Source organism: Pongo pygmaeus, chromosome 8, assembly GCF_028885625.2.
Source record: "Pongo pygmaeus isolate AG05252 chromosome 8, NHGRI_mPonPyg2-v2.0_pri, whole genome shotgun sequence".
NCBI classification, from domain to species: Eukaryota; Metazoa; Chordata; class Mammalia; order Primates; family Hominidae; genus Pongo; species Pongo pygmaeus.
Genome location: NC_072381.2, coordinates 107,640,982 through 107,666,546, shown reverse-complemented (window position 1 = coordinate 107,666,546; position 25,565 = coordinate 107,640,982). Strand labels below are relative to the sequence as shown.

The 25,565-nt window shown below is 46.8% G+C and overlaps 1 protein-coding gene across 21 annotated transcripts in view; it reads right to left on the bottom strand.

Moving 5' to 3' along the window:
• GBF1 (golgi brefeldin A resistant guanine nucleotide exchange factor 1) overlaps nucleotides 1-25,565 on the bottom strand; it is a 135,161-nt gene that overhangs the window by 13,799 nt on the left and 95,797 nt on the right. For 4 of the 21 annotated variants that reach the window (XM_054436766.2, XM_063670199.1, XM_054436769.2 and 1 more), the window contains 20 exons: nucleotides 24,127-24,258; nucleotides 16,971-17,089; nucleotides 16,396-16,504; nucleotides 15,829-15,889; nucleotides 14,693-14,747; nucleotides 13,873-13,971; nucleotides 10,235-10,382; nucleotides 9,696-9,919; nucleotides 8,989-9,157; nucleotides 8,024-8,235; nucleotides 7,302-7,400; nucleotides 6,510-6,704; nucleotides 5,764-5,953; nucleotides 5,032-5,172; nucleotides 4,629-4,717; nucleotides 2,851-3,053; nucleotides 1,980-2,103; nucleotides 1,282-1,407; nucleotides 932-1,014; nucleotides 54-290 (listed from right to left, as the gene is read on the bottom strand). In XM_054436766.2, coding sequence (XP_054292741.1) covers nucleotides 54-290; nucleotides 932-1,014; nucleotides 1,282-1,407; nucleotides 1,980-2,103; nucleotides 2,851-3,053; nucleotides 4,629-4,717; nucleotides 5,032-5,172; nucleotides 5,764-5,953; nucleotides 6,510-6,704; nucleotides 7,302-7,400; nucleotides 8,024-8,235; nucleotides 8,989-9,157; nucleotides 9,696-9,919; nucleotides 10,235-10,382; nucleotides 13,873-13,971; nucleotides 14,693-14,747; nucleotides 15,829-15,889; nucleotides 16,396-16,504; nucleotides 16,971-17,089; nucleotides 24,127-24,258 — 2,815 coding nt within the window. The remainder of the gene's footprint in view (nucleotides 1-53; nucleotides 291-931; nucleotides 1,015-1,281; nucleotides 1,408-1,979; nucleotides 2,104-2,850; nucleotides 3,054-4,628; nucleotides 4,718-5,031; nucleotides 5,173-5,763; nucleotides 5,954-6,509; nucleotides 6,705-7,301; nucleotides 7,401-8,023; nucleotides 8,236-8,988; nucleotides 9,158-9,695; nucleotides 9,920-10,234; nucleotides 10,383-13,872; nucleotides 13,972-14,692; nucleotides 14,748-15,828; nucleotides 15,890-16,395; nucleotides 16,505-16,970; nucleotides 17,090-24,126; nucleotides 24,259-25,565) is intronic. The other 17 variants (XM_054436767.2, XM_054436770.2, XM_054436772.2 and 14 more) reach the window with 10 other exon arrangements.

Genomic DNA, 25,565 nt, shown 5'->3' with positions numbered 1-25,565 from the left:
TGTTAGCTCACAGAGGTAGGGGGAGGTGAATACCAAGGCCAAAGCTGGGCTACCTGAAGCCTGAGATGGCTTTCTGGATGATTGTCTCCTCAAGGCTTTTGTCAAAGACATAAGAGAGAGCAGCAATAGTGGGGCCCCAGGTCATGGTGAAGAGGTCAAGATCATAGCTGGCAGTAGGCACACGCAGGAATATGCCCTCAGGGGTGGCACCTCGATGAAGCAGCACATTCCATACATAGTTCTCCCGAACCAAGCCTGTCTGCTCCTCAGGCATTACAATTTCCTCATTCCTGTCAGGAGGTAAGGGAAGGAGCAGTTGCACTGCTTTGAACCTGACTAGTTCCAAACCAAGCTAGCACTCTCCACTGATGAGAGGTCATCAGAACTGCAGCTCAGTGGTCTGCTTTCCACCCACCAGTGGGAGCAGGGAGAAAGAAAGGAAGTGTCTCATAATCTCAAAGCCCTATCTGTAAGTGAGGCCTTTAGTTCTATAGTAAGATCATACATTCTTACTAGATGTGATAAAATGAACAATTCTACCTTTTCTGATTTACAGTAAAGAACTAAGTGGCCCATTTCTGACCTGTAACCTGGGCCTCACACTCCAGTGCCCATCTTGGGTTCTCTACCAGCCAGCATCTTGTAATCTATACAGGAAAATGTACTTGTTTTAAGTTCAGAAAATGGGGCTACATGATATCCTACTTAAGAGCAGCACTTTGGACCCTGGCTTAGAGTACTAGAGTCCCAATATCATTTGGGCTTCTTTAAGGAAGAAACAGTTGGCAGACAGGGGGCTGCCCAACTAAGTCCTGAGGCTAAATCCAGGGCATGTGAGTCACTGCAGTCTGACATGACTCTAATAACTGGGAAAGGAAGCAAAGTGCTTCTTCTTAACAGAGATACTGCACTATTCTCTATGTATACTCACTTGATGGCATGGTACATGTCTTCCAGGATGTCTTGCTCAAAGTCCTTGCCTCCATTCACACCTTTTAGATTTTTGCGAAACTCCTAGAGACAGGCCAGTAAGTTTTTTCCCCTTGTGTCAATACTGAAGCCCCACCCAAGGAACTCCTGGGTTTTTAGCAAATAGGACTTAGGAAAAAGTAAGTGAAAAAAACCACTTCCCCACCCCAGTCCCTTTTCTAGATTGGCCAGCCCTTCCTGATTCCCTTGGACAGAACCCCATCCATCATGCCCACTGGAAATCCTATGTCCTTCCTGCTACCTCCAAAGCTGTGCTGGGTCTTCTTTGCCTTGACTGGGACCCAAGCTTACCTCCAGGGTCATGGGTGCATTCTGTTTACGAACATTGTGGTTGTGCTGGTCAGTATTAAGCATGATGACAGCATAGGCCAGGGAAAAGCAGGCATCGCTATTGGCAAATGGGGAGCCATTACAATTCTGAAAAAGCAAAGATCCCACCTGTGTCAATGCCCTTCTCTGGCCAATTAACCCTCACTACCAACCCACTGGTCAGTGCTAGTACAGAGGAGAGGTACCATCCAGAAAGTGGCCAGCCTCTTGCCAACTCCTTAACAGAAGCTGATCCCTTCATGGAAAGGTCACTAATTTTGCTCTCTGCATTTTTAAGAGACAGCAGGCTAGGTGCGGTGGTTCACGCCTGTAATCCCAGCACTCAGGGAGGCTGAGGTGGGCGGATCACCCGAGATCAGGAGTTCGAGACCAGCCTGACCAACATGGCAAAACCCATCTCTACTAAAAATACAAAAATTAGCCAGGCTTGGTGGCAGGTGCCTGAAATCCCAGCTACTCAGGAGGCTGAGGCAGGAGAATTGCTTGAACCTGGGGGGTGGAGGTTGCAGTGTGCTGAGACTGTGCTACTGCACTCCAGCCTGGGTGACAGAGCAAGACTCTGTCTCAAAAAAAAAAAAAAAAAGACAGCAGCTGGATTCTTCAGCCCTCAGTCAAACTGACCTTGGATCCTGGGCTCAGCCCCTGACACTCAAACTCACCATCCAACGCTCTGTGAATGCCTCCAGCAACCTCTGGATGACTGGTGCTTCCCCAGGCAAACGGAAGGCTTCCAGGTAGAGGCGGAGAGCTTCGTCCAGTCGCAGACCCTGAAAACTGAAGGTGCTATAGGGAAAGAAAGGAAGAAGAGGCTGAAAATGTGTAAGCTGCACATGTCAGGCTCTTTTAGTCACTGTCCTCCTAACCTACTCTTACTGGAAGAGAGGAGGCTGAGGTCTCTAGCAAAGGGGCAGTATCTCCTGTTCATCCCTAACACAACCCCTAGCCTTAATACTTTTCACATCCACAGACTCTTGCCTAGAACCCTCACCCCCTGGAACCCTGCTCTACCCCTTTGCAATGGACTCCATGCAGAATGGAGGGGGCTCCCCAAACTATCTTGTTGGAGTGCCTTTCAGGTCCAACAGATATAAATGATGGGTAGAGGAAGAACATTGGCTAGGTTCTCCAGAAGAAATTTATAGAGACTGCTTTGAGGTAGGGATGTTCTGTCCCTTTAAACTGATCACTAACCATGTCCCACCTTTCTTTTTTTTTTTTTTTGAGCCAAGGTCTCACTCTCACCCGGACTGGAGTGCAGTGGCATGATCACAGCTCACTGCAGCCTCGAACTCCCAGACTCAAGTGATCTTCCTGCCTCAGCCTCCTGAACAGCTGGGACTACAGGCACATGCCACCATGCCCAGCTAATTTTTGTATTTTTTGTAGAGACAGGGTTTCACCATGTTGCCCAGGCTGGTCTTGAACTCCTGAGCTCGAGTAATCTGCCTGCCTCAGCCTCCCAAAATGTCAGGATTACAGGCATGAGCCACCGTACCTGGCTATATCCTACATTTCTTACAGCTTCCTCACCTCACAAAGCTCTCCAACAGGTCAATGTTTTTGCGGTCACTCACAAACTCTCCAATCATCTTCTTGTCCAGCCGAGGGTTCTCTCGGAGCCACTGAGCAACCTCTGTGTTGTCCATTGGGATGGTGAGGAGGCCTTTCTCTTGCAGAAACTGAATCCCCTTCTTTGGTTTCTGATTGAACTGCTCTGTGCCAGTGATTAGCAGCTGCATGAGAAAAACTAGAGGTATAGAAGCTACTTTGCCTCTAAATTAGACAAGGCCAGCCTGGAGTCCACCATAGCCCACCCACAGTTGGTCAGCTAAAAAGCTCCTAGGGTATGTTTCTTAGTGACTACAGAACTAAGGCTAGATCATAATGGCCTTAGCTTACCCCATCTTCATGTCTAATTGAATTGGCTTACAAGCTCTTTTTTATTCCTTTCCTGAGTGCTCAAGATACCTAAAACAGTTCCTCTTCTCTAACTTAGGACCGGGGGAAAAGTAGAAGAAAGAAACTAGATAATTCTTCTCTCCAGTTTTATATCCATCCCTGACATTTGTTGACAGCCAGCCTCTTGTTTTTAGCCTGGCTTAGCTTCTTTGGTTGCCTAGCTTAATGCCCTGGGTTTGAAAGACAAAGTAGACTAACTGTGGAGGCAACTCATATTTCTGTATGTCCAGTCACGGCCATGCACTCAAGGGCATACATGAACCAAAGTCATTTAAGCTGGCAATAAGAAAAAGAAAAGGTTAGGTTTTTTTTTTCTTTTTCCGAGATGGAGTTTCACTCTGTTGCCCAGGCTGAAGTGCAGTGGCATGATCTCAGCTCACTGCAACCTCCGCCTCCCAGGTTCAACTGATTCTCCTGCCTCAGTCTCCCGAGTAGCTGGGATTACAGGCATGCACCACCATGCCCAGCTAATTTTTGTATTTTTAGTAGAGATGGGGTTTCACCGTGTTAGCCAGGCTGGTCTCAAACTCCTGACCTCAGGTGATCTGCCCGCCTCGATCTCCCAAAGTGCTGAGATTACGGGCGCAAGTCACTGCGCCTGGCCAGAAAGGGTTAGGTTTTCTTTGTGTTAAGAAACCCAAAGTACAGGCCAGGCATGGTGGCTCACGCCTGTAATCCCAGCACTTTGGGAGGCCAAGGTGGGCAGATCACGAGGTCAGGAGATCGAGACCATCCTGGCTAACATGGTGAAACCCCGTCCCTACTAAAAATACAAAAAATTATCCGGGCATGGTGGCACGCGCCTGTAGTCCCAGCTACTTGGGAGCCTGAGGCAGAAGAACTGCTTGAACCCGGTAGGTGGAGATTGCAGTGAGCTGAGATCGTGCCACTGCACTCTAGCCTAGGCAACAGAGAGAGACTCCATCTGAAAAAAAAAAAAAAAAAAAGAAATCCAAAGTACAGTTATTTGAACCTTACTAAAGCACCAAAATAAATATCAATTCCCCTTTATTGCCAATCATCTTGCAAGAGCTGGAGATGACCAGTAACCTTCAATGACCCACAGGACACCAACTCCCAAGGCTCCTGTCACTGCCATTAGTGACACTTGGCTCTCAATTGGTATAGCATTTGCCCAGGGGCATACATAGGGTATGCTCAACTACATAGCTTAGGAATAAGGGAAGGGCTTCAAATGGGAGTTGCTGAAGTCCCAACAAGCCCAAAGACTGGCCTCAGGAAGCTGTACAATGAGGTGCTAAACTCTCCTTCATCTTCTGAGATGGAAACCCTACAACAATGGACACCCAGACAGAGGTGGACAGAGGTTGGGGAATATATGTATGTACCTTCTTTTTGTTTTTAATTTCAATTAGTTCCCGTGGATCTGGCAGGAGACAGGAAAATCGAGGTGGCTTCCGGGCAAACTTTTTGTCAGCTAGGAGTAGGAAGAAGAGAGGGGAAATATCTGTAAGACCCTTTTTTAACCCAGATAAGGACTTTTGGAAGGTCACCAATATACTCCCCAGTTTCAAGGAGGAGCCTCAGAAATCTTGTCCTCACCAGTCTTCCACTTCCCTGGAAGTCCTATTAACTGAGGGTCCATATGTTTGCTTCCCTCTCCCTGAGTCTGAAGGCAAGGCGGGCTACCAAAGCTTGCTTAGTTACTATCCTAGGTGTCTGCTCCCTCCCTCTGCTCTTCACCAGGCCCTCCAGGTGAGGAGCTTAGGGTCATGGACACCCAGTACCCACCCCCACAGTCAACAGCTTCCTCCAGATCACTGCATCCTGGTTTCCCATGTTCTGGTGGCAGCCGCCCTCCACCTGGCAGATGCAGGCCTGGGATGTCTGAGGCCATGCCTACAGCTTTCCCATCGCTGGCAGTTCTCTCAGCTGGTAAGAGAGAAGAAGATATGCGAAGACTTATAGGGTATGAAGCCAAGCAGAGCTGAAGGATAGATCAAATCCCAAGCCCAGAAGACCTGCATGGTTCCTGCACAGGGTGCCAGCTCTGAGCAGGACAAACCCAAGCCAAAATAAGTAGTCCCTGTCCCAGCCAAGCATTAGATTCTCTAATTTAATGAACAGATTACCCAGTCACTTTCCCTGATCTTCTGCAACCTCAAATTTCAAGGGGGAGCTAGAGAGGACTAATTAGAGTGGAGGCAGATATTGGGGATGAGGGACGGTGGGACCTGGAGCTTTCAGAGACAGAAATCCTATATTCTTTCATCTCTGTTCTCTTCTCTTGCCATAAAGAAATAATAGTTCTGTAAAAAACCAAAGTGGGGAGGAGGAAAAAGGGAGAAGGCTATGAGTTCTACTAATCTGCCTGACTGGCCTGTGATTTAAACCGCCAAAGCCCAGAAACAGAATTGGGAGCATCCCAGGGGAAGTGATATGGGGATAGGAAAAACAACTCAGAGAGTAGAGAAGGGATAAGCATAGAACCCTGGGTTCATCAAAGAAAGAAATGCCTCTCACTATTGCTAGCTTCTTGGGTGCCATCTACTATCTCACAGCTTGGTCTGGCTGTCTCCTTCTTCTCTTGTTGGGTGAGGCTGTTGAGGACTTTAGCCTGGCAGTGGGCCTCAGTGCTGTCAATCACTGTCAATAGGGCATCAAGAGATAGCAGGTGTGTTGTATAGAGTTGACCAGACACAGGGAAGGCATTCTGGAAAGTAAACAGATCAATTGGACTTGTAGTTAGGAGAACACTTTACACTTTGATCATTTTCTAAAATTTCCAAAACCTCTTCTAAATTGTACATTGCCCTTAGAAAGCGCCTTTCTGGCTGGGCGCGGTGGCTCACGCCTGTAATCCCAGCACTTTGGGAGGCCGAGGCGGGTGGATCACGAGGTCAGGAGATCGAGACCATCCTGGCTAACATGGTGAAACCCCGTCTCTACTAAAAATACAAAAAAATTAGCTGGGCGTGGTGGCGGGCGCCTGTAGTCCCAGCTACTCAGGAGACTGAGGCAGGAGAATGGCGTGAACCCGGGAGGTGGAGCTTGCAGTGAGCCGAGATCGCGCCACTGCACTCCAGCCTGGGCAACAGAGTGAGACTCCATCTCAAAAAAAAAAAAAAAAAAAAAAAAAAAGAAAACGGCTTTCTTCTGTTTCCCAGCTCTCAAGCGTTCCCCTCTCTGTATGTAGCATCCTCACTACCACCAGGGAGATTTCCTTTATAATGCCTTTTTTCCTAGAGGCCAGTTATAGTGCTCAGCACCTTGGACAGCAGCTTTGTGAGGTCCTCAAAGAGGTTGGAACAGTAGTAGTCACAATCATAGTTGATGTAGAGCTCTGTGACAAAGCTGGGGATGCGCCAGAGCTGCACAATGGCCTCCAGTGCCATCTCCTTCATCTCGTAAGGCATCTTGGGGTTCTCCACAGTGATGATCTCCATAAGCTTTTTGATGTACATCTGGCAATAACCCAGTAATTGCCATTTGGGTGGGGAAAGGATTCAAGATAGGAAGAGAAAAAATTAGACAGGAAAAACGTTAAACAGGATGCAGAAGCCCAGCCAAGAGGCATGTATTAAGAGACACCCAAAGGTATTCCATCCCCTAAATATATCTCTTCTTTGGCCTCCATGTTGGGGGATAAGGCCTGGCTCTCTACCACATACCTGGTCCCAGACAAGTTGCCTCTTGCCCTTTTGTGCTATGTGAACATGACCTGGTCCTATTTAGAGTTCCTTTTAGCAATTTAGTGACAATGCTGGCTTGACTTAGCTGCCTGTGTTACAGAGTAACTGCTGGGCAGAAGAGCTGTTCCTATTCACGGTGAGGTTACCTGGCAGTTCTCATATTTGGGGTCAGCCAGTTTCCTTTGGTCTCCTTTTAACTTTTCCACAAAAGAGGCCAGTTGATTAAACCGACCTCTGGAGGCTAAAAGCACTCTCCTATAGGAAGTCCCTAAATCCTACCCCTGTAGCATGATAGAGCTGGCCCCACTGAAGATGCCATATATCTCCCTATTTTTTTTTCCCTTTTTCTTTCCACGTCAAGAAACTCACCTCCATTTGGAACTTGAGGTGCTCTCGCATGCTCTCAAACAGTAGGAAGCATACTCGCAGGGAAGCAGCATAAAGGTTCAGTCGCTCTATGCTGAGTAGCTGGAGATGAAAGTAGGGTAGGCCATGAGTTGTTTTTTTTTTTTGAGGCGTAGTTTCACTCTGTTGCCCACGCTGGGGTGCAGTGGCGCAATCTCAGCTCACTGAAACCTCTGCCTCCTGGGTTCAAGATATTCTCCTTCCTCAGCCTCCCAAGTAGCTGGGATTACAGGTGCACGTCACCACGCCCAGCTAATCTGGTATTTTTAGTAGAGACTGGGTTTCACCACATTGGTCAGGCTGGTCTCAATCTCCTGACCTCGTGATCTGCCCACCTTGGCCTCCCAAAGTGCTGGGATTACAGGCGTGAGCCACTGCACCCAGCCCGGCTGTGAGGTTTCTGAAGCTGACTATGGCTCAACCAAGAAAGGCAGAAGAGGCAAACTGAGTGAAGGTGTCACTGAGGTCCATTGCTTCCAGGGAACTCTACATCTAGCCATTCCTATATTTTTCTCTGGCTGCCAGAGTCCCTGGGGAACTACTGGAACCCTCTTACTAAAACTACTGGCCAACTGGGAGGGAGATGCTTTCCTAGGTCCTATACTCTTTGCATAATCAGCCAGACCTCCCTGTGTTCCCCTGGCCCTTGAAAGAGGCTCTGAGACCCTCTAGCAATCTTGTCTTACCTGGAATAAGTGACGGCACATCTCATCCTTGATGAGGCCCAAGAGGGTCTGGCACTGGGCTACAGGGGCTGACTCAAGGGCCACTGTCAGCAAATGCAGTCCCATGTGAATCATAACCTCTGAGTTATGGCGGTCGTGTGGACTGGTGAGGGAGATGAGGAAGCGGAAGAGCTCGCGGATGCAGGGAAGACCATAGGGGACCAAAGCTGTGCCTGGGGAAGGCCAGGAGGAGAGTGAGACTGCTATAAAACAACTAGTCTGCTGGCTTTGCCTAGCCTGCTCTGCATTACACAAGGCAATTTTAGGTAAGTGATTCTCTTTGAGGAAAAGGGCTGGGCGTGATGGCTCATGCCTGTAATCCTAGCGCTTTGGGAGGCTAAGGTGGGAGGACTGTTTGAGGCCAGGAGTTTGAGACCAGCCCAGGCAACACAGAGACACCCCATCTCTACAAAAGATTTTTTAAAAGTAGCCAAGTGCAGTGGTACATGACTATAGTCTCAAATACTTGGGAGGCTGAGGTGGGAGGATTGCTTGAACCCAGGAAGTCGAGGCTATAGTGAGCTGTGATTGTGCCACTGCAGCAATCCAGCCTGGGTGACAGGAAAAAAAAAAAAAAAAAAGGAAAAGGATTTTTTTTTTTTTTTCCTGGGGACGTGAGGGGACTAGTCTACTTCTGGAGGAAATCAGAACTGATGATCCTACCTTTCTGTTAAAAGTCCTAAGCTTTTTATCCTTCCTTCTTGCTTCCTATCGCCCATCAAACTTCCTCCCTGTAGTATAAGTTAGGGAAGGGCTCCCTCCATGCCAACAGTCTATGGCTTGACTCCATTTCCTGACTAGAAAATAGCCTAGAACTTGGAGCAACAGGCAGTAGTCCAATATCTTGGTCTAAGACAGTCTAGGCTCAGGCAGCTTAGTAGGTAGGATGGGGGAGGTGAATTGGCAGAGCCTACCAGAGTACCCACCTTCTTTCTGGGAGGACTGTGTAAAGCGCACGCCCCGGGGATTGACGTAATCCATGTCATGGACAGAGGCAGAGTCAGAGTGATCGGCAGGGGACGTGCACTCCTCTAACACTTCAGGGATGGACTCCACAGATGCTGACTGGGACTTTTCCACATGGGTCCCTTCCTGCTATGACCAGTAGCAGGGAGATATGGGAAGAGGGATGAGGCAAGAGCAACTTGGAACTTACTCCCCTGAAGTACCTGTCTTCCAAGCTGTCTCTAATGGGCTACAGATGTAGGGCCAGCTCAGTGGTTTATGAATCACCGCAAGATGCCTCAGGCAGGAGTATGACGAAGGACTCAGAAAAACATCTCCTGAGGCTTCACTGACCTACGGTGACTAGAACCTTAGAGACACAGAGCCTCTCACAGGCTTAAGATTTCGATCATTACCTTCCAGAAAAAGCAATGGCCAGCTCCTTCCCTTTTGTCAAGTACTACCTGTATGCATAACTTGATAAGTCTCATGAACTACCTCTCACAGTGAGTCATGCTGTGGGTTTTCTAGGCAGTACAACCAATTCTGAGAAGCAGGAAAGATCAGAGCTTCTTTTGAAGTTACCCCAAGCTTTTTTTGAGCCAAGTCCTGCATAAAGGATCCAAAGGATCAAGCCAATTCCCACAGTGGAATACTGAAGAGGAACATTTAAAAATCAAAGCCATACCTGGAGGTCAGGCTGCTCGGGAACACCTAGCTCACTGTTCCCAGGCTCTGTAGCTGTGCTGTACCCTGGAGAGCCAGGTTGCTCTAGATCAGTAAGGTCTTCCTTGGAAGTGGTTTGGGAGGAGAATTCCAGGCCACTGTCTGTAGAGGGACTGACCACTGCTGAGGCAGCTTCTGAACTTGCAGAGGAGATGGGAGTGGGCACATCAATGAAGGGCATGCCGCCTGCCAAGAAAAGTACGTGATGCTTGAAGGAGAAGAAAGAGGCTGTGGGCAAAACAAACCCTCCATGGTACTAGGGTCTCTGTTTCCCAGATTACATGCTTATCTTTGCATATATTGGTCTCTAAAGTTGTCAGAGAACAACCTTAAGTCACTGTAGAGTTGCTGAATGGTCACAGTCTGATTTGACCTGGAGTTTCCCTTCTTGTTCTCAGCACCAAAACCAAAGCCCCTCGGTTGGTCTTCAATTTCAAAATCCCTAAGACAGAAAGGAGCTCTTCTTTTGTCTAATCAGAGGAAGTAGTCCAGGGCACTCACCAGTGAGGTTAGATGATAAGGTGGTTCCATTGGGAGCGGGCAGCTCTGAACCTGGTGTAACTTTGGTCATATGGCGTGGGGGCCGAGGGGATTTCTTCTGTTTCTTCCATTTGGATGAATCACTCATGCCTCCGGCTCTCATTTTCAGCTGGAAATATCATACCCTATTAGCAATGGTGTTCAAACTAAGACTCTATCCCTATTAATCTCCCTTCATTTAGTCCTACTGATCTCTAGAAAACAAGCTATACTCCATATCTTCGCTGAAGTAAGACTCTAGACCATCAGTTCACATTCCTACTCTTCTAACTTGGCTTCTACATTTACCACTTCATAGGTTGGCATGGCAGCCTCCATGTAGAAGGTGACATTCTTTTTCTGGGCTGGTCATTGGTAGGGCCAGCCCTCACACTTATCACTCCGCTTCTCTGGGTCCTGAGTGTTACATTAAGCAGGAAATCCCGAGTCCTATGGATGATGCATGACCCTCTTGCAGAAAGTGTAAGGGCAGGGTTTCCTTTGTCCTGACACTCAGATCTACAGGTGCATGGTCTCCCGGCTTTCCTCCTCAACTAGCTTGTAGAGCAGCCTCCTACTCATAGTTTTATCCAACTATAAGAGCCTATTCCTTCCTGTCCTGGTTTTCTTATTGGTAGTGAGCTGGGCCTAAGCCATAAACAGCTCACTGCAACCTCTGCCTCCTGGGTTCAAGTGATTCTCCTGCCTGCCTCAGCCTCCTGAGTAAATGGGATTACAGGTGTGGACCACCACGCCTGGATAATTTTTGTATTTTTAGTAGAGACGGGTTTCACTATGTTGGCCAGGCTAGTCTCTAACTCCTGACCTTAGGTGACCTGCCTGCCCCGGCCTCCCAAAGTGCTGGGATTACAGGTGCGAGCCACCGCACCCAGCTAACATATCTCTTACTCTCTGGAATTTCTGTATCAGATTGGTCAAAAGCTCATTCCTTGGAGTTAAGGAGTGGCCTCCCAGTTTCTTTGTGGAGTTCAGGATAGAAGGTCATGTCATGCTGCTGCTGTGCTCTCTGCTGCTCCCAATTTGTTACATCAATGAGACCACCTGTCCCTCTGTCCCTCTCACTATTGGTCTTTCCAGATGCAGTTTTATGTTGTCAGATGGTAAGGCCACTGATTCCTTGACTCCTTGCTCTGTTCCACTCCCCTCTTGCTGTATTTCTGTTCTTCCTATAGTTTCCTTTTAGTGGCAAGGGATAATCTCTATCACCTGTTAACTATTCCTTAGGATCCATTTTTATGTATTTCCTCCATTCTAAGTTCAAAGTTACTTTGTTTAGGCCTTTTTTTTTTTTTTTTTTGAGACAGAGTCTCGCTGTGCCACCCAGGCTGGAGTGCAGTGGCGTGATCGCGGCTCACTGCAAGCTCCGCCTCCCGGGTTCACGCCATTCTCCTGCCTCAGTCTCCTGAGTAGCTGGGACTACAGGCGCCCGCCACCAAGCCTGGCTAACTTTTTTTTGTATTTTTAGTAGAGACGGGGTTTCACCGTGCTAGCCAGGATGGTCTTGATCTCCTGACCTCGTGATCCGCCCGCCTCGGCCTCCCAAAGTGCTGGGATTACAGGTGTGAGCCACTGCACCCGGCCCAATTTGTTTTTTAAGCCCTGATGTTTTCTCAGTTGGGTTTGAACTCAGTCCCTCTACAAAGTCATTCTAAACTATTCCTAGACTGATAGACCATTCTTGGATTGGACCATTCCTGGATCGGGCAATGGCAACGGCAACGGCAACGCTCTTCCAGAAACCATTATGACTCTAAAGAGAGTAGAAGCACTTTTTCTCTCTGCCTCTTCCTAAAGGCCGAATATATCCTATTGTCCATGACCTGTTCAATTCCTTTTTATAGTTAGGGATAGACTCCCTTCCTCAAGCTTCCCCAAGCTCTCAGAACCTGGGTAATCTTTGATTCCTTGCTTAGAAACCACACAATTTTCCATTCCTGCCCACAGCTCCTTCCAATAAAGATGAGGCTGAACAGCTGAGCCCTTCCTTCCCCCAGCTCTTAGTAACATAGCAACAGCCACATATTGGATTTATACTTCTAGACGATCCATCTCCAAAATGCCTGCAGTCATATGCTTGGAATTGAGCTTCAGGCGTACTAAGCACTATAGCTAAGGAGGAAGCAAAAGGATTCTCTCCCCAGGAACCACTGGAGCTCAACTGGATCAAGTTCATAGTAAAAAATGTTATGGGAGAAGAGTCTGCCAAACATGCAAAAGGGCAAGAGGCCAAGAGATCAATGAGAGACCTCCTGGCTCTATTGGCAGTTATCACTGAGCTCCCAAAAGTACTAAGAACTGGATCTACTTTTATGAGGTAGCCTTTCTCTCCAGGAGGCTCCCCCATTTCAGGGACTCCAGGCAGTCTTACTTCCACCGAGAAGCCAGTCATTGAGATTCCTTCCCATACGAGGATAAGTTTTTCACGTTTCCTTCTCTATCTTCTGCAAAGCTTGCTCCAGCCTGATCATTTCAATGAGTGTTCTCAGCCTCCTGGCTGGAGTAGGGGCCAAGAGGCTGCCAGTTCTCACAAATGCCTCAGCCCTTAAAAGGTATAGCTATTCTCCCTCTCCTAAGGTCTGAAGGTGTGGGGTGGGCAGTAGGTATTCATGGAATTCTACACCACCTTATCTGTATGACTCTGTATTCCAAAGGACAGTGTAAGCTTTACAAAAAAGGAGCAGGCCCCAGGTTAATAATCGTGGCAACATGATGGATAGCCACTAATGAGAGCTGCAGCTTGAGACTGTGCAAGCACACAAATAAAATGACACAATGCATTCAAAGAGAACACGGGCCAATGGACTATCTAGCTAGGTGTACATACACAGAGTTTTTTATTTTCAATGACCTGTATGTCCACAACCACACCTTCAGCATGCACACTCTTGTGATGGACAACCCAGACAGACCATACCTCCTTCTCTCTCCTTTCTTCCTAAGGTAGGTATATGCAGATTAGGGTAATCTTTAGCTTGGGTCCCTCCCCTAAGCTCCCCTATACCTTGACTTTTAAAGGACAGAGGGCATCTTCGCAGATCCCAAAGTATTCCCAGTGTCCTGGGCTATCCTGGCACCTGGCTTCTTTCCATCAATCTAGAGTTCTAATCCTTGGAATGACCTCTTTAATGATAACCAAGAAAAAAAAAAAAAAAAAGATCCCAACTAGATGGACTACCTTTTCCCTCCAAACCCAGTCCAGGTAATCCAGATAGAGCTGAGGACTGTGCTTAAGCTCTCTATGCCAGCTCTGAGACAAGGATAAGGTAGAAGGGGGAAGGGTCTTGCTTGAAGGTCCCTCACAGTTTCCCTAGAAATGGTAGATCTTAAGCCTCCCCACAAGGTAACAGCAGACCCCAGGCTTTCTAGGCTAACTATGTGATGTTCAAGTCTTCCTTCTCCTGTCTCCAGGCAACCAGATGCCCCAGGAGAATTCCCAACACTGCAAAGCTACAATCACGTGCAACCCTTCCAAAGCCGTGCTGTGTTACTAGGGAGGGGTAAGTTGTGCTCTACACAATGGAAATGGGACCCAGGTGTTATATATAAAAAATAAACATTTAAAGAAATAAAAACGGGAAGGGAAAGAGAGGGAGAGAGACCTTGAGGTTCTTAAAGAGTAGTACCCTCTCTAACTGGTTCAGGGCTTTGGTCTGCTCCCCACTACTTAGCTCCAGTTTGTTGAGGAGACATGGAGGTATCTGCGAAAGACAGGCAAACGCACGATTTAAACAGAGTGAAATAAACTCAGACACACACCAACAGGGCACAGGGCAGGAATGGGGATGGATGGCAGAGGAGAGGAGAAGGTCAGGTGCATGCATCACACAGCTAAGGGTCATCTCCATAGGTAGACCCTCTTAGGGCCGCAAGCGGAATCCTCATCAGAGGCCCGTGAAGTCCAGGGCTTCAGTTCAAGATAGAAAGAAGCCATTCTTTTGACCACTATTCTTCTCCTAGCAGTTTAAGAACCCTTTGGTTCTTAACTTGACTAATCTCTTCAATACAGACTAGCACAAGCAAGAGCCCAGTCTAATTCAGCATTGAGGTAGGATTTGGGACATAGCCTCTCTAGGCCTTCTACCTGCGGATAAGGCTAAGTCTTGAGGGGATGGCACAGGACTTTCATCTTTGTCAACAGACATTTTTAGCCAAGACTGATGGGTACCATGCAGTTTCCATGAAGAACTGGCTCACCAGCTTACCTGGTGGTTCAAAGATAGGCCAGAGCAGAAAAGCTGAGGAAGGGACATATCTGGGAGATAATACATTTCTCACTAAAGGAGTGAGAGCTACTTCTAGGATTCCAAGCAGACCTGTCTAGGCAAAAGCATATCTTTGCTAAGCAAGGTTACCCCAAGGCACTGAATTTGGGAGATTAAGGTTTGGATGAGGGACAGCAGATCAGCTCTCAGATCACACCTTCTTCATGTTGGTCCCCACATAGTTCTTGGGTTCTTCTTTAAACTGAGGTAACCTATAAGATAGAAAATCCATCAACTGTCATTAGGGATAATGACAAATGTCCCCCTCCATGCCAGCCACAAACCAAAGGTGCTCTGAGCCAGAGCATGCCCTGTGTCTTAGAAAAGGCTACAAAAGAGAAGCAGACTAATTTCATCCTTTTCAGAGCTTCATCAAAGAGCCACAGGAATCAGCGGATGTGTGACATGGACAAAAGGAGGTAGTTGTGAGAGCAAGGTAAGTGCCCTTGGAGTGTGGAGGCTCTTTTTATCCTGAGACTGATTCCTTCCTGCTTATATTTACTTGGCAAATACTGCTGCCAAGAGATGGGGGGAGGGCAGTCTATCAAAATCCTAGGAGAGTGGGCAAAAGAGAAGAATTAACAGACAGGTTGAAGTTTTGAAACCAGTAAATTTGAGCCTGAGGAGCAAAAAATTCTTTGCAGCAGGATCCAAGGGCAGTCTAGTCTGTAGATAATAAGGATCATTATCTATAGATCTGAGAACAAAAAGAAATCCCAGAGGAAGGTTTAAAGCCATTGCCTCAGCTCTTTTGTGAGTCTGTTGAAAGGAGGTGCAGGAAACAGGCCTAGTATGAAAAGGCCTCCTAGGCCCTAGGCTAAGGGCCTTACCTAAGGGTAACCAACCATCTTGGTTTGCCTGGGACTGAGGGGGGTTTGCCAGGATGTAGAACTTTTAGTGCTGAAATCAAGACAGTCCCAGGCAATTCACAATTGCTAGTCACCCTGATTTTGGCCCTCTCCCACAGAAATCAGGATCCCTTGAGTTTGGCTTCCTCTCTGGGTTCCCTTTCCCAGATGCTACCTGCACGGAAACAGACACAAATTTGGGAAGTAGAATGAGGTCTGCTGGCCTATATTAAATAACCCTCTGCCTCCCCGTGAGGCCAAATCAGCTCCCTCCTCCTTCTCCCTTGCTCAGTAACCCTGGGCCCAGAGAACTACCCCCCATCCATAATCCCAGTGGCCTCTGATGTGGCTATGGGGTTGGCCAGGTCCCTGACGTGGCTGTGTGGAAGCAGGCAGACTCAAGAGGCCTGGGCAGCCGGGCTGAAGCAAACAGCAGCAGGTTTACCTTGTGAAGAGCAGCTGCACCATGTCTACGAGAGTGTGCTCTGCGGATTTTCTCAATAACTCTGCACAGGCAAAAACAAATAACACAGGTGTCATTACTTGCTGTGCTATTATCAAGAGGGTTCTCAGAGCAGACTCCCCTCCAAACCTTGTTTACCAAGGATTATGCCAAACTTATTAAAACCAGCTCCAGCTCAGCCTGGCAGCCATAACTTCACTGGCCCACTAGGTGGCACTACTGAGTCACGGAAAAAAGGGGAGGGATAGACGTGTTCTAGGGGGTTGCAGGTTGGTGTCAATCCCAGAAACCCCAAGAGAGGGTGATTTGGTGCCTGGGCTAAGTCAATCTGGGATCCATCCCAACTCCTGCCCTGGCATAACAGGCTGAGGTCTCTATTCTAGCTTCACAATAGCCAAGTACAGAGATTTCTTCTAGACCCCTATGATTGCATGAGATAGATGATGGAGAAGTCCTGAATTTTCCATCTCTCTGGGAAGACAGCCTCCTGTATTCATACTCAGACACTGGCCCCAGGAATGGTGAAGGGGCTAATATCCAAGCACCTACCACTGAGCCTCATTTCAAAGCAGATCCGGAAGCAAGACTGCATAATCTCACACACAGATTCATTGGTTAGGTGGGCACCCACTGGGGTTAGCAGCAGAGTCCGTAGAACCTATCAGGAAGAAAAAGGAATTACTGTGATAAACAAGGTACTGAGAGGTACTCGAGGGTAAGAGAGAGGGGTTAGCAAGAATGCTGACCTCACCTCAGCTTGGTAGAGAGGTCTCCAAGAAGCTTGTCCTGGGAATTGTTTCTTCACTTTTTATGACCCTGACATATTTCAGAACTCACTCTAGCCCTAGCCCATGAGCCCAAGAGATGGATAGCACAAATACAGTCTGCCAGAGGTACAAGTGTATTTAAGGCTTCTGGTATTTAACATCACTTCATATAAAGCTTTTACTGATTTTCCTTAGAAAAAGCTTTTACTTTGGGTACCCCAGCTGCTTGTTTGGAAACAAAGTAGCTCCCCTAAGCCCCAGTGGAGTCAAAACACAGCTTCATGCTGTGGGCAGAGTAAGTAGTCTGCGGCACCAGCCCCTGGCCATTAGCCTAATTGCTATTTCCCTCTCGCTTACCTGAAGGATTTTCATCAGGACAACTTCATCACTGGCAGGATCCGTGCCCACAAAACGAGCATGGGTGACAGCATCTGCCATGTTCTCCATGCCCTCTGCTGTGCCGTCATGGGTGGGATCTGCTCCAGCGAAAAAGGAAAGATTAAGTGATGTGGAGAGGAGAGAGATAAAAGGTAAGGCAGCCTGTCTAGCTTTGAGAGACAGTTTTTCCTCTTCAGTTCCCTAACCCGTGGCTCCCTGAGCTACATGAGAATTTTTGCCCACAACTGATTTTTTTTTTTTTTTTTTGAGACAGAGTCTCACTTTGTCGCCCAGGCTGGAGGGCAATGACGTGATCTCAGCTTACTGCAACCTCCGCCTCTTGGGTTCAAGCGATTTTCCTGCCTTAGCCTCCTGAGTAGCTGGCATTACAGGCGCCCGCCACCATGCCCAGCTAATTTTTTTGGTACTTTTAGCAGAGATGGGGTTTCGCCATGTTGGCCAGGCTGGTCTTGAACTCCTGACCTCAGGTGATCCACCTGCCTCGGCCTCCCAAAGTGCTGGGATTACAGATGTGAGCCACTGCACCTGGCCCCATAACTGGTTTTAACAAGCTCCTCAACACAAAATCCACTCAGTAAAACTGTGGTTCTCAATTGCTGGACCCATACCAAAAAGTTTTGATTTTGTATGCCCAGAGTGGGGCCTGAGAATTTGTTTCTAACAAGACCCCAGTTGAAGTTAAACACCGCCGAGCAGGGGACCATACTCTGGGAATCACTAGTATAAATCTACTAATTTCATAGGGGAGGGGCCTGGAAACAAGAGTTTTTGCCTCAGAACAAGAACCAGGTAGGGCCAAAGCTGTGGCCTTTTCTCCTTTCATCTTTCAACACAGCTTCTCTCTCTGGTTGCTTTTGGAGTTTTGTGTTCAGGCGCAACTGAATTAGGGGAGCAGGAGGAGGAAACGAACACTCACTGCTGCCAATACTCATATCTGAGTGCCACATTACAGCAGATCAAAGACTTTTTTTTTTTTTTTTTTGAGATGGAGTTTCGCTCTTGTTGGCAGGCTGGAGTGCTATGGTGCGATCTTGGCTCACTGCAACCTCCGTCTCCTGGGTTCAAGCGATTCTCCTGCCTCAGGCTTCCCGAGTAGCTGGGATTACAGGCATGCGCCGCCACACCTGGCTAATTTTGTATTTTTAGTAGAGACGGGGGTTTCTCCATGTTGGTCAGGCTGGTCTCGAACTCCCGACCTCAGGAGATCCGCCAGCCTTGGCCTCCCAAAGTGCTGGGATTACAGGTGTGAGCTACCATGCTTGGCCCAAAGACCTCTTCTTTAGTTTCATTCTTATTTAAAATAATATGACGATGAGCAAGAATCCTGTTTCCAGCTTAATAGGCATTAGGAGAGAAAAAAGATAAACTAAACAGGACTGGAGGCTGACTAGCTGGGGGGTAGGCGGCAGGGAGAATTTCAGCTGTACAGAATAAGAGGGGAGAAGCTAGAGGTCAGACAACCGGCACCACGCTGGAAATGAACAAAAATGCTACTAAGCAGGGAACTCAGCTCCCATTCATGTATCAAACAGCCACGAGAAATAGCCAAATAAGTTGTCACCATCAAGGGTCTTGCCTAGCTCCTGCCCTAGGTCTGCTCTGAAGGATCCTTTCCAGAGCTGTTTAGTTCTAAAAGGGAAGCCTAAGTAGGGGGAAAGGGCAGGCATATGAAAAAGCTTTGTGAGTGACAGAGAAAGTTGCTCCAGAGGTGGCATGGTGTAATGCAGGAACTCCTCCTAATTTTAGTCACAGGAATTATAAGATTGTTGTTATTTTTTTTCTCTCTCTCTCTTTTTTTTTTTTAATTGAGACAGAGTCTCACTCTGTCATCCAGGCTGGATGGAGTCCAGTGGCGTGATCTCGGATCACTGCAACCTCTGCCTCCTGGGTTGAAGCAATTCTCCTGCCTCAGCCTCCTGAGTAGCTGGGATTACAGGTGCCCACCACCACACCCAGCAATTTTTGTATTTTTAGTAGAGATGGGGTTTCACCATGTTGGCCAGGCTGGTCACAAACTCCTGACCTCAGGTGATCCACCCACCTTGGCCTCCCAAAGTACTGGGATTACAGGCTTGGGCCACTGTGCCCAGCCCATTTTCTCTTTCTTGGTACCTGAAATCAGGGAGTTCCTGAGCCTAAAGCTCAGGGGATGGCTGAGAACCTAAACTTTTTTTTCTTTTTTTGTTTTTAAATAGGGTCTTGGTCTATCGCCCAGGCTGGGGTGCAGTGGTGCAATCATGGCTCACTGCTGCCTCGACCTCTGGGGCTCAAGTGATTCTCCTACCTCAGCCTCCTTAGTAACTAGGACTACAGATGTGTGCTAACATGCCAGGAGAATTTTTGTATTTTTTATAGAGATGGGGTTTCCCCATATTGTCCAGGCTGGTCTTGAACTCCTGGGCTCAAGTGATCTGTCTGCCTGGGCCCCTCAAAGTGCTGGGATTACAGGTGTGAGCCACTGTGCCTGGCCCCCAAACATTTCTCTTGCAATGATAAGCCAGAAGTCTTTTACTAATTGTGAATGTTTCCTCTTTTTCTTCTGTCCTCATTAGCCTCCGACACCACATCAAGACTTTCTTTGTCCTATTTACAGTGTCCTTCTACTCAGCACTGGGAGTAGTTACTTTAGAGGTCATGCAGAAGGAAGCCAGTTTCATGACATATAGTAAAATGGGGTGACCCAGCTCCTCCTATCACACCACCTCTCCACGTTTCTCCCGATCAGCACAAAAAAATCCCATACTCTCAGGGCCTCTATCTCATAGCCCTGCCTGACAGTCCCTACCCAGGCCACCAGGGCCCACATAGGAAACCCAGGTCCTTCTCAGTGTTGTGTAGCATTTCAGAGATACATGAATAGTAGCCTTGTTCCCATCTCACAAGGCTCCTGGGGGTCCATTTCTTCTTCTCTTTCAGTAATCTCTCTTGTTATGGTGTCTTTTAAATTATTATTTTGAATCAGGCACTCCTTCTATCCCCCAACCAGAATAGATTCAGAGAGACTCCATTAAGGGGGTTTAAGCTCTACTGATCTCTTTGTAGTTCTTGTCCCCTGAGGTTGAATGAAGTAGCAAAGTTAATTTTCTAAAAAGGCAGTTAAGGGCTGGGCACGGTGGCTCACACCTGTAATCCCAGCACTTGGAAGGCCGAGGTGGGCAGATTGCCTGAGCTCAGGAGTTCGAGACCAGCCTGGCCAACACGGCGAGACCTCATCTCTACTAAAAATACAAAAATTAGCCAGGCATGGTGGTGCATGCCTGTACTCCCAGCTACTTGGGAGGCTGAGGCATGAGAATTGCTGGAACTCAGGAAATGGAGGTTGCAGTGAGCCAAGATCACACCACTGCACTCCAACCTGGGCAACAGAGCGAACTCTGTCTCAATAAAAACCAATAAAAAATAAAAATAAAAAGGGAGACTAGAGTGACAGGTCTTTGACAAGCACCATAGGCAAGGCTTGCTAGCAACCCATGAAATCTGTGGCACAAAAATTCTGGTCTGGCAGCTGTATGGGGCCAAACAAAAGGCCAGTCCTTGGAGGATCTAAAATAATCCCTGAAACCTTGGATCATAGGAGCAAGAGACAGGAGTTTTCTTCTAGAAAAGCAGCCTAAACCCTTCTTTAAAATGTCCTCCTCTTCTGGCTACTCTGGAGCCAACTTCAGGGAAATGTGCCAATCCCATCTCCTTTGCTTTTTTGGCTTTCATACACTCCTTCCTGCTCCTTTTCTCATGCCCACTGAAATCACCACCTCCAGCATTCTCCTTTCCCACCACAGGAAACTCCAATGACCAGCTGGCCTGAGGTCTCCAATGACCAGCCTGTCTGCCAAGTCCAGGAAGGGGAAAGAGTAACACCAACAAGACAGCAGAGGGAAAAGGCATAGCAGCGGCAGCCACTGGAGGCTGTGAAGAAAGATGACCTGCAGGTGGTGCTCAGGGCAAGGCTGGAAGTGGCTGGGCCTGATTTTGTTTAGGCAAAGTATGAAGCTGGGACTAGGGTATCGGAGAGGCTGATGCACCTGTTCAGAAGCTAGCTGGTACCCAGGATTCCTGCTCAGGATCCTGAATGCATCAGCTAAGCAAATCCAACATTTCTAGAATAAAGGGTTTTCTTGCCCTGAACTGAAGACTATTTTCTTTTCTGGCTAGCTAAAGCCTGAGCCTTATCTTTTCTTGTCTCCCTGCTTAAGAAACAAAGACAGCTGCCTGTTTTCTATGTTCTTCATCCTTGTACATGGGCTGCCAATCGGGGAAAATGAATTCCCAAATTGAGTGTCAAGACCAACTAAAAAAGAAATCCAAAGAAAGACACCATGAACAAATTTAGAGATAAACTACAGATTAAGGGAAATATTTGGCCTAGATTAGGAGCAAATATTTGTAATGCTATGATAGGCAATGGGTTAATATTCCTACCATACAAAGAACTCCTACAAATTGACATGAAAAACAAACCCAACTCAATTAAAAAAAGAAGTGAAGGACAGGAAATTCAAGTGTTCAGCCTCCAGGAAATAAAAGCAACAAAAGTGCAATGGCTCACGTCCGTAATCCTAGCACTTTGGGAGGCCAAGGTGGTGGATTTCTTGAGCTCAGGAGTTCAAGACCAGCCTGGGCAACATGGAGAAACTCCACTTCTACTAAAAGTACAAAAACTAGCTGGGTGTGGTGGCGTGTGCCTATAGTCCCAGCTACTTGGGAGGCGGAGGTGGGAGGATCACCTGAGCCTGAAGGTTAAGGCTGCAGTGAGCCATGATTGTGCCACTGCACTCCAGTCTGGGTGACAGAGCAAGACCCTGTCTCAAAAAATAAAAACAAAATATCATTTTTTACTTACCAAGTTGGCACAAATAAAACTGATAATATTCAGTGCTGATGACAGGGTAGGGAAGTAGAAATTCTCAATCACTGCTGGGGGAAGTATAAATGATGTAACCTTTTGGGGAAGCAACCTGGTAATAGCTATAAAAATGCAATATGCACATGGTCTTTAATCCAGAAATCCCAAGTTCAGAAATCTTTCATACAAGAGTAAAATTAGTAATAAGGGGCCAGGCATGGTGGCTCATGCCTATAATCCCAGCACTTTGGGAGGCCGAGGTGGGTGGATCACGAGGTCAGGAGTTCGAGACCAGCCTGGCCATTATGGTGAAACCCCGTCTCTACTAAAAATACAAAAATTAGCAGGGCGTGGTGGCACAATATGGTGAAACCCCATCTCTACTAAAAATAAAAACAAAAAAATTATTAATAAGGACATGTGATCAAGGATGCTTATATTAGCATTATTTACGACTTCAATAGAAACAATCTTAAATATTAAGAATGAGCACATGAATTGTGTTATATCTACATTACACTTTGGAAATTATAGAGCTACTAAAAAAAATCATACAAGGGGCTGAGGGGAGAGAGAAATGGGGAGTTATTGGTTAATGTTAACTCCCCATTATGTTAAGTTTCTATTTGGGGTAATAAAAATGTTTGGGAAATAGATGGTGGTGATGGCTGCACAACATTGTGAATGTAATTAATGCCAATGAATTGTAAACTGAAACTGATGGAAATGGCAAGTTTTATATATATTTTCTACAATATAAAAGAATAAATCAGATGAATAGTTGTATCATGTACATTTAAGTTAACACTATCTGCTTTTTTTTTTGGAGACGGAGTCTCGCTCTGTCGCCCAGGCTGGAGGGCAATGGTGTGATCTCGGCTCACTGTAACCTCCGCCTCCCGGGTTCAAGTGATTCTCCTGCCTCAGCCTCCTGAGTAGGTGGGATTATAGGCATGTACCACCACACCTGGCTAATTTTTGTATTTTTAGTAGAGATGGGGTTTCACCATGTTAGGCTGTCTCAAACTCCTGACCTCATGATCCGTCTGCCTTGGCCTCAAAAAGTGCTGGGATTACACGCATGAGCCACTGTGCCTGGCCAAGTTAATACTATTAAATGAAAAAAGAAAATATGTAGCACATAATCCTATCTTTATTTCATTTTATTCTATTCTTTTTTTTTTTTTTTTGAGACGGAGTCTTGCTCTGTTGCTCAGGTTAGAGTACAGTCTGCTTACTGCAAACTCCGCCTCCCAGGTTCAAGCGATTCACCTGCCTCAGCCTCCCCAGTAGCTGGGGTTACAGAAGCCCGCCACCGTGCCCGGCTAATATTTGTATTTCTAGTAGAGATGGGGTTTCACCATGTTGGCCAGGCTGGTCTCAAACTCCTGACCTCGTGATCCACCAGCCTTGGCCTCCCAAAGTGCTAGGCTTACAGGCGTGAGCCACCGCACCCGGCCTTATTTCATTTTAAAAAGGGATGGTACTTCATTTATAAAGACATAGGAAAACATAAGGATTCAAACTAGGCTGTTAACACTATTTGCCTAAAGAAGGAGGAGGAACATTGAGAAAGTACTGGAAGAACAATTAAGTTTTCTTTTGAACATCTCTATTGTTTGTCTTCTTATAATGTGCATGCATTATGTCTGAACAAATAACTTTAAAAATAAACCTAACCAGGCCGGGCACGGTGGCTCACGCCTGTAATCCCAGCACTTTGGGAGGCCGAGGCGGGCAGATCATGAGGTCAGGAGATCAAAACCATCCTGGCTAACACGGTGAAACCCCATCTCTACTAAAAATACAAAAAATTAGCCGGGCATGGTGGTGGGCGCCTGTAGTCCCAGCTCCTCAGGAGGCTGAGGCAGGAGAATGGCATGAACCTGGGAGGTGGAGCTTGCAGTGAGCCGAGATCACACCACTGCACTCCAGCCTGGGCGACAGAGCGAGACTCCATCTCTAAAACAAACAAACAAGCAAACAAACCTAACCAAACTTCCAAGAGTAAGGTACCATACCCTTAACTCTTTCCAAAGCATAGAGAAGCCAGAGTACCAAGGAAACTTCTTCTCTTGCCCTTCCCACCCTGTACAACGTGAGTCAGCTAGCATGATGAATAACCAACAACAATCCTATTTCTCTTCTACAAGAAAAGAGATGACTGGAAAAAATTTCCCACTATCACCAGCTCATTGCCTAAGGCCTGGGCACCCCAGGAAAGGTGGGAAATGAAGTGCTGTGGTCATGCAACAAAGCCTGAGCTCTTACCTATGAGTGCATACGACAGGAACTTGTTGACAGAGGTGAGTGCCAGTCCAGTGATAGGGCCAGTGGTATCTTCAGAGCGAATCACTTCCAGAAAAGGACGAAGGAATACATTGGGCTCAATTTCTGAAAGTTCTGCAAGAAAATACACAGAAATGAAGAGGTACCATCTAAGAGAAAACTAAACCCTGGAAAAAGGTTCTTGTTTGTGCCATGAGGCTAGAGGTCTTTGTTGCTGGGTCAATCTTCTTCCCTCTGGATTACCTTGAATCAAATCCCAGACACTGTATAATTTCATCTGTAAAATTTTCAGTATGTAGATCTAAAAGATTAGGAATCTTAAAAAAAGAACAAAAACACAATATATATATATTTTTTTTGTCAGACAGAGTCCTGCTCTGGAGTGCAGTGGCATGATCTCAGCTCACTGCAAACCTCCACCTCCAGGGCTCAAGCCCCTCAGCCTCCTCAGTAGCTGGGACTACAGGCGTCTGTCACCATGCCCGGCTAATTTTGTATTTTTAGTAGAGATGGGGTTACGCCATGTTGCCCAGGTTGGTCTCGAACTCCTGAGGCTCAAGCAATTGTGCCCGCCTTGGCCTCCCAAAGAGCTAGGATTACAGGTGTGAGCCACCATGCCTGGCCCACAATACTATGCTTAAAGAGTTAACAAACAGTTAAAATGGTAAATTTTGCATTATATGTATTTTATCACAATTTTTAAAAATTAACAATAATTTTTCAATATCATCAAATATTGAGTCAATTTTCCATGCCCATTTCACCACCCTCCCCTGTGATATAAATAGGTAACGCCATCTTGGGAGAGCCAATGTGACCCTTAGGTCCCAAGGTGGGCTCCTGTCTTTAGGTCCTTTGCTGTTATGGTCAGGGTCACTTCTCTTAGAGAAAAAGTGCAGCATATTCCAGGAGGATGAGAGGAAACTTTGAGGTTTATAGTCCTTGCTGAAAAATAAGTTTAACAAGAACAAAAGGCTGAGCAGTCTCTTAGTCATGGAGGCAGTCTGTAATCTTGGAAGTTCATAACCACTGTCCGGCCTGTTTCCTGCCTAGAGTTAGCAGAGAACTAACTGCTCTGAGATGAAGGGGCAATTGATAATCTTTATTTTACAGATGAGAAAAGGCTCAGATAAGATACATGATTAGTCCCAAATCACACAACTAATATGCAGAGCTGGGATTTGAACCCAGCCTATATGGTTCCAAAACTTGTAAAACCCCTTCATCTATTCTACCTGAATAGATGAAATTTTACTCCTGAATTTAGAAGATTCCATTCTAGGTCAAAGAATACCACACTGTACTTGCTCCCTACCCTACTCTGCCCAGAATTTAAATTTGTTTTTCTAGATTGTGCTGTGCTTTCATCTTTCAGAGACCAGTTCCCTAAAAGGCTTCCTAAAGAGACCAAAAATGTTTAG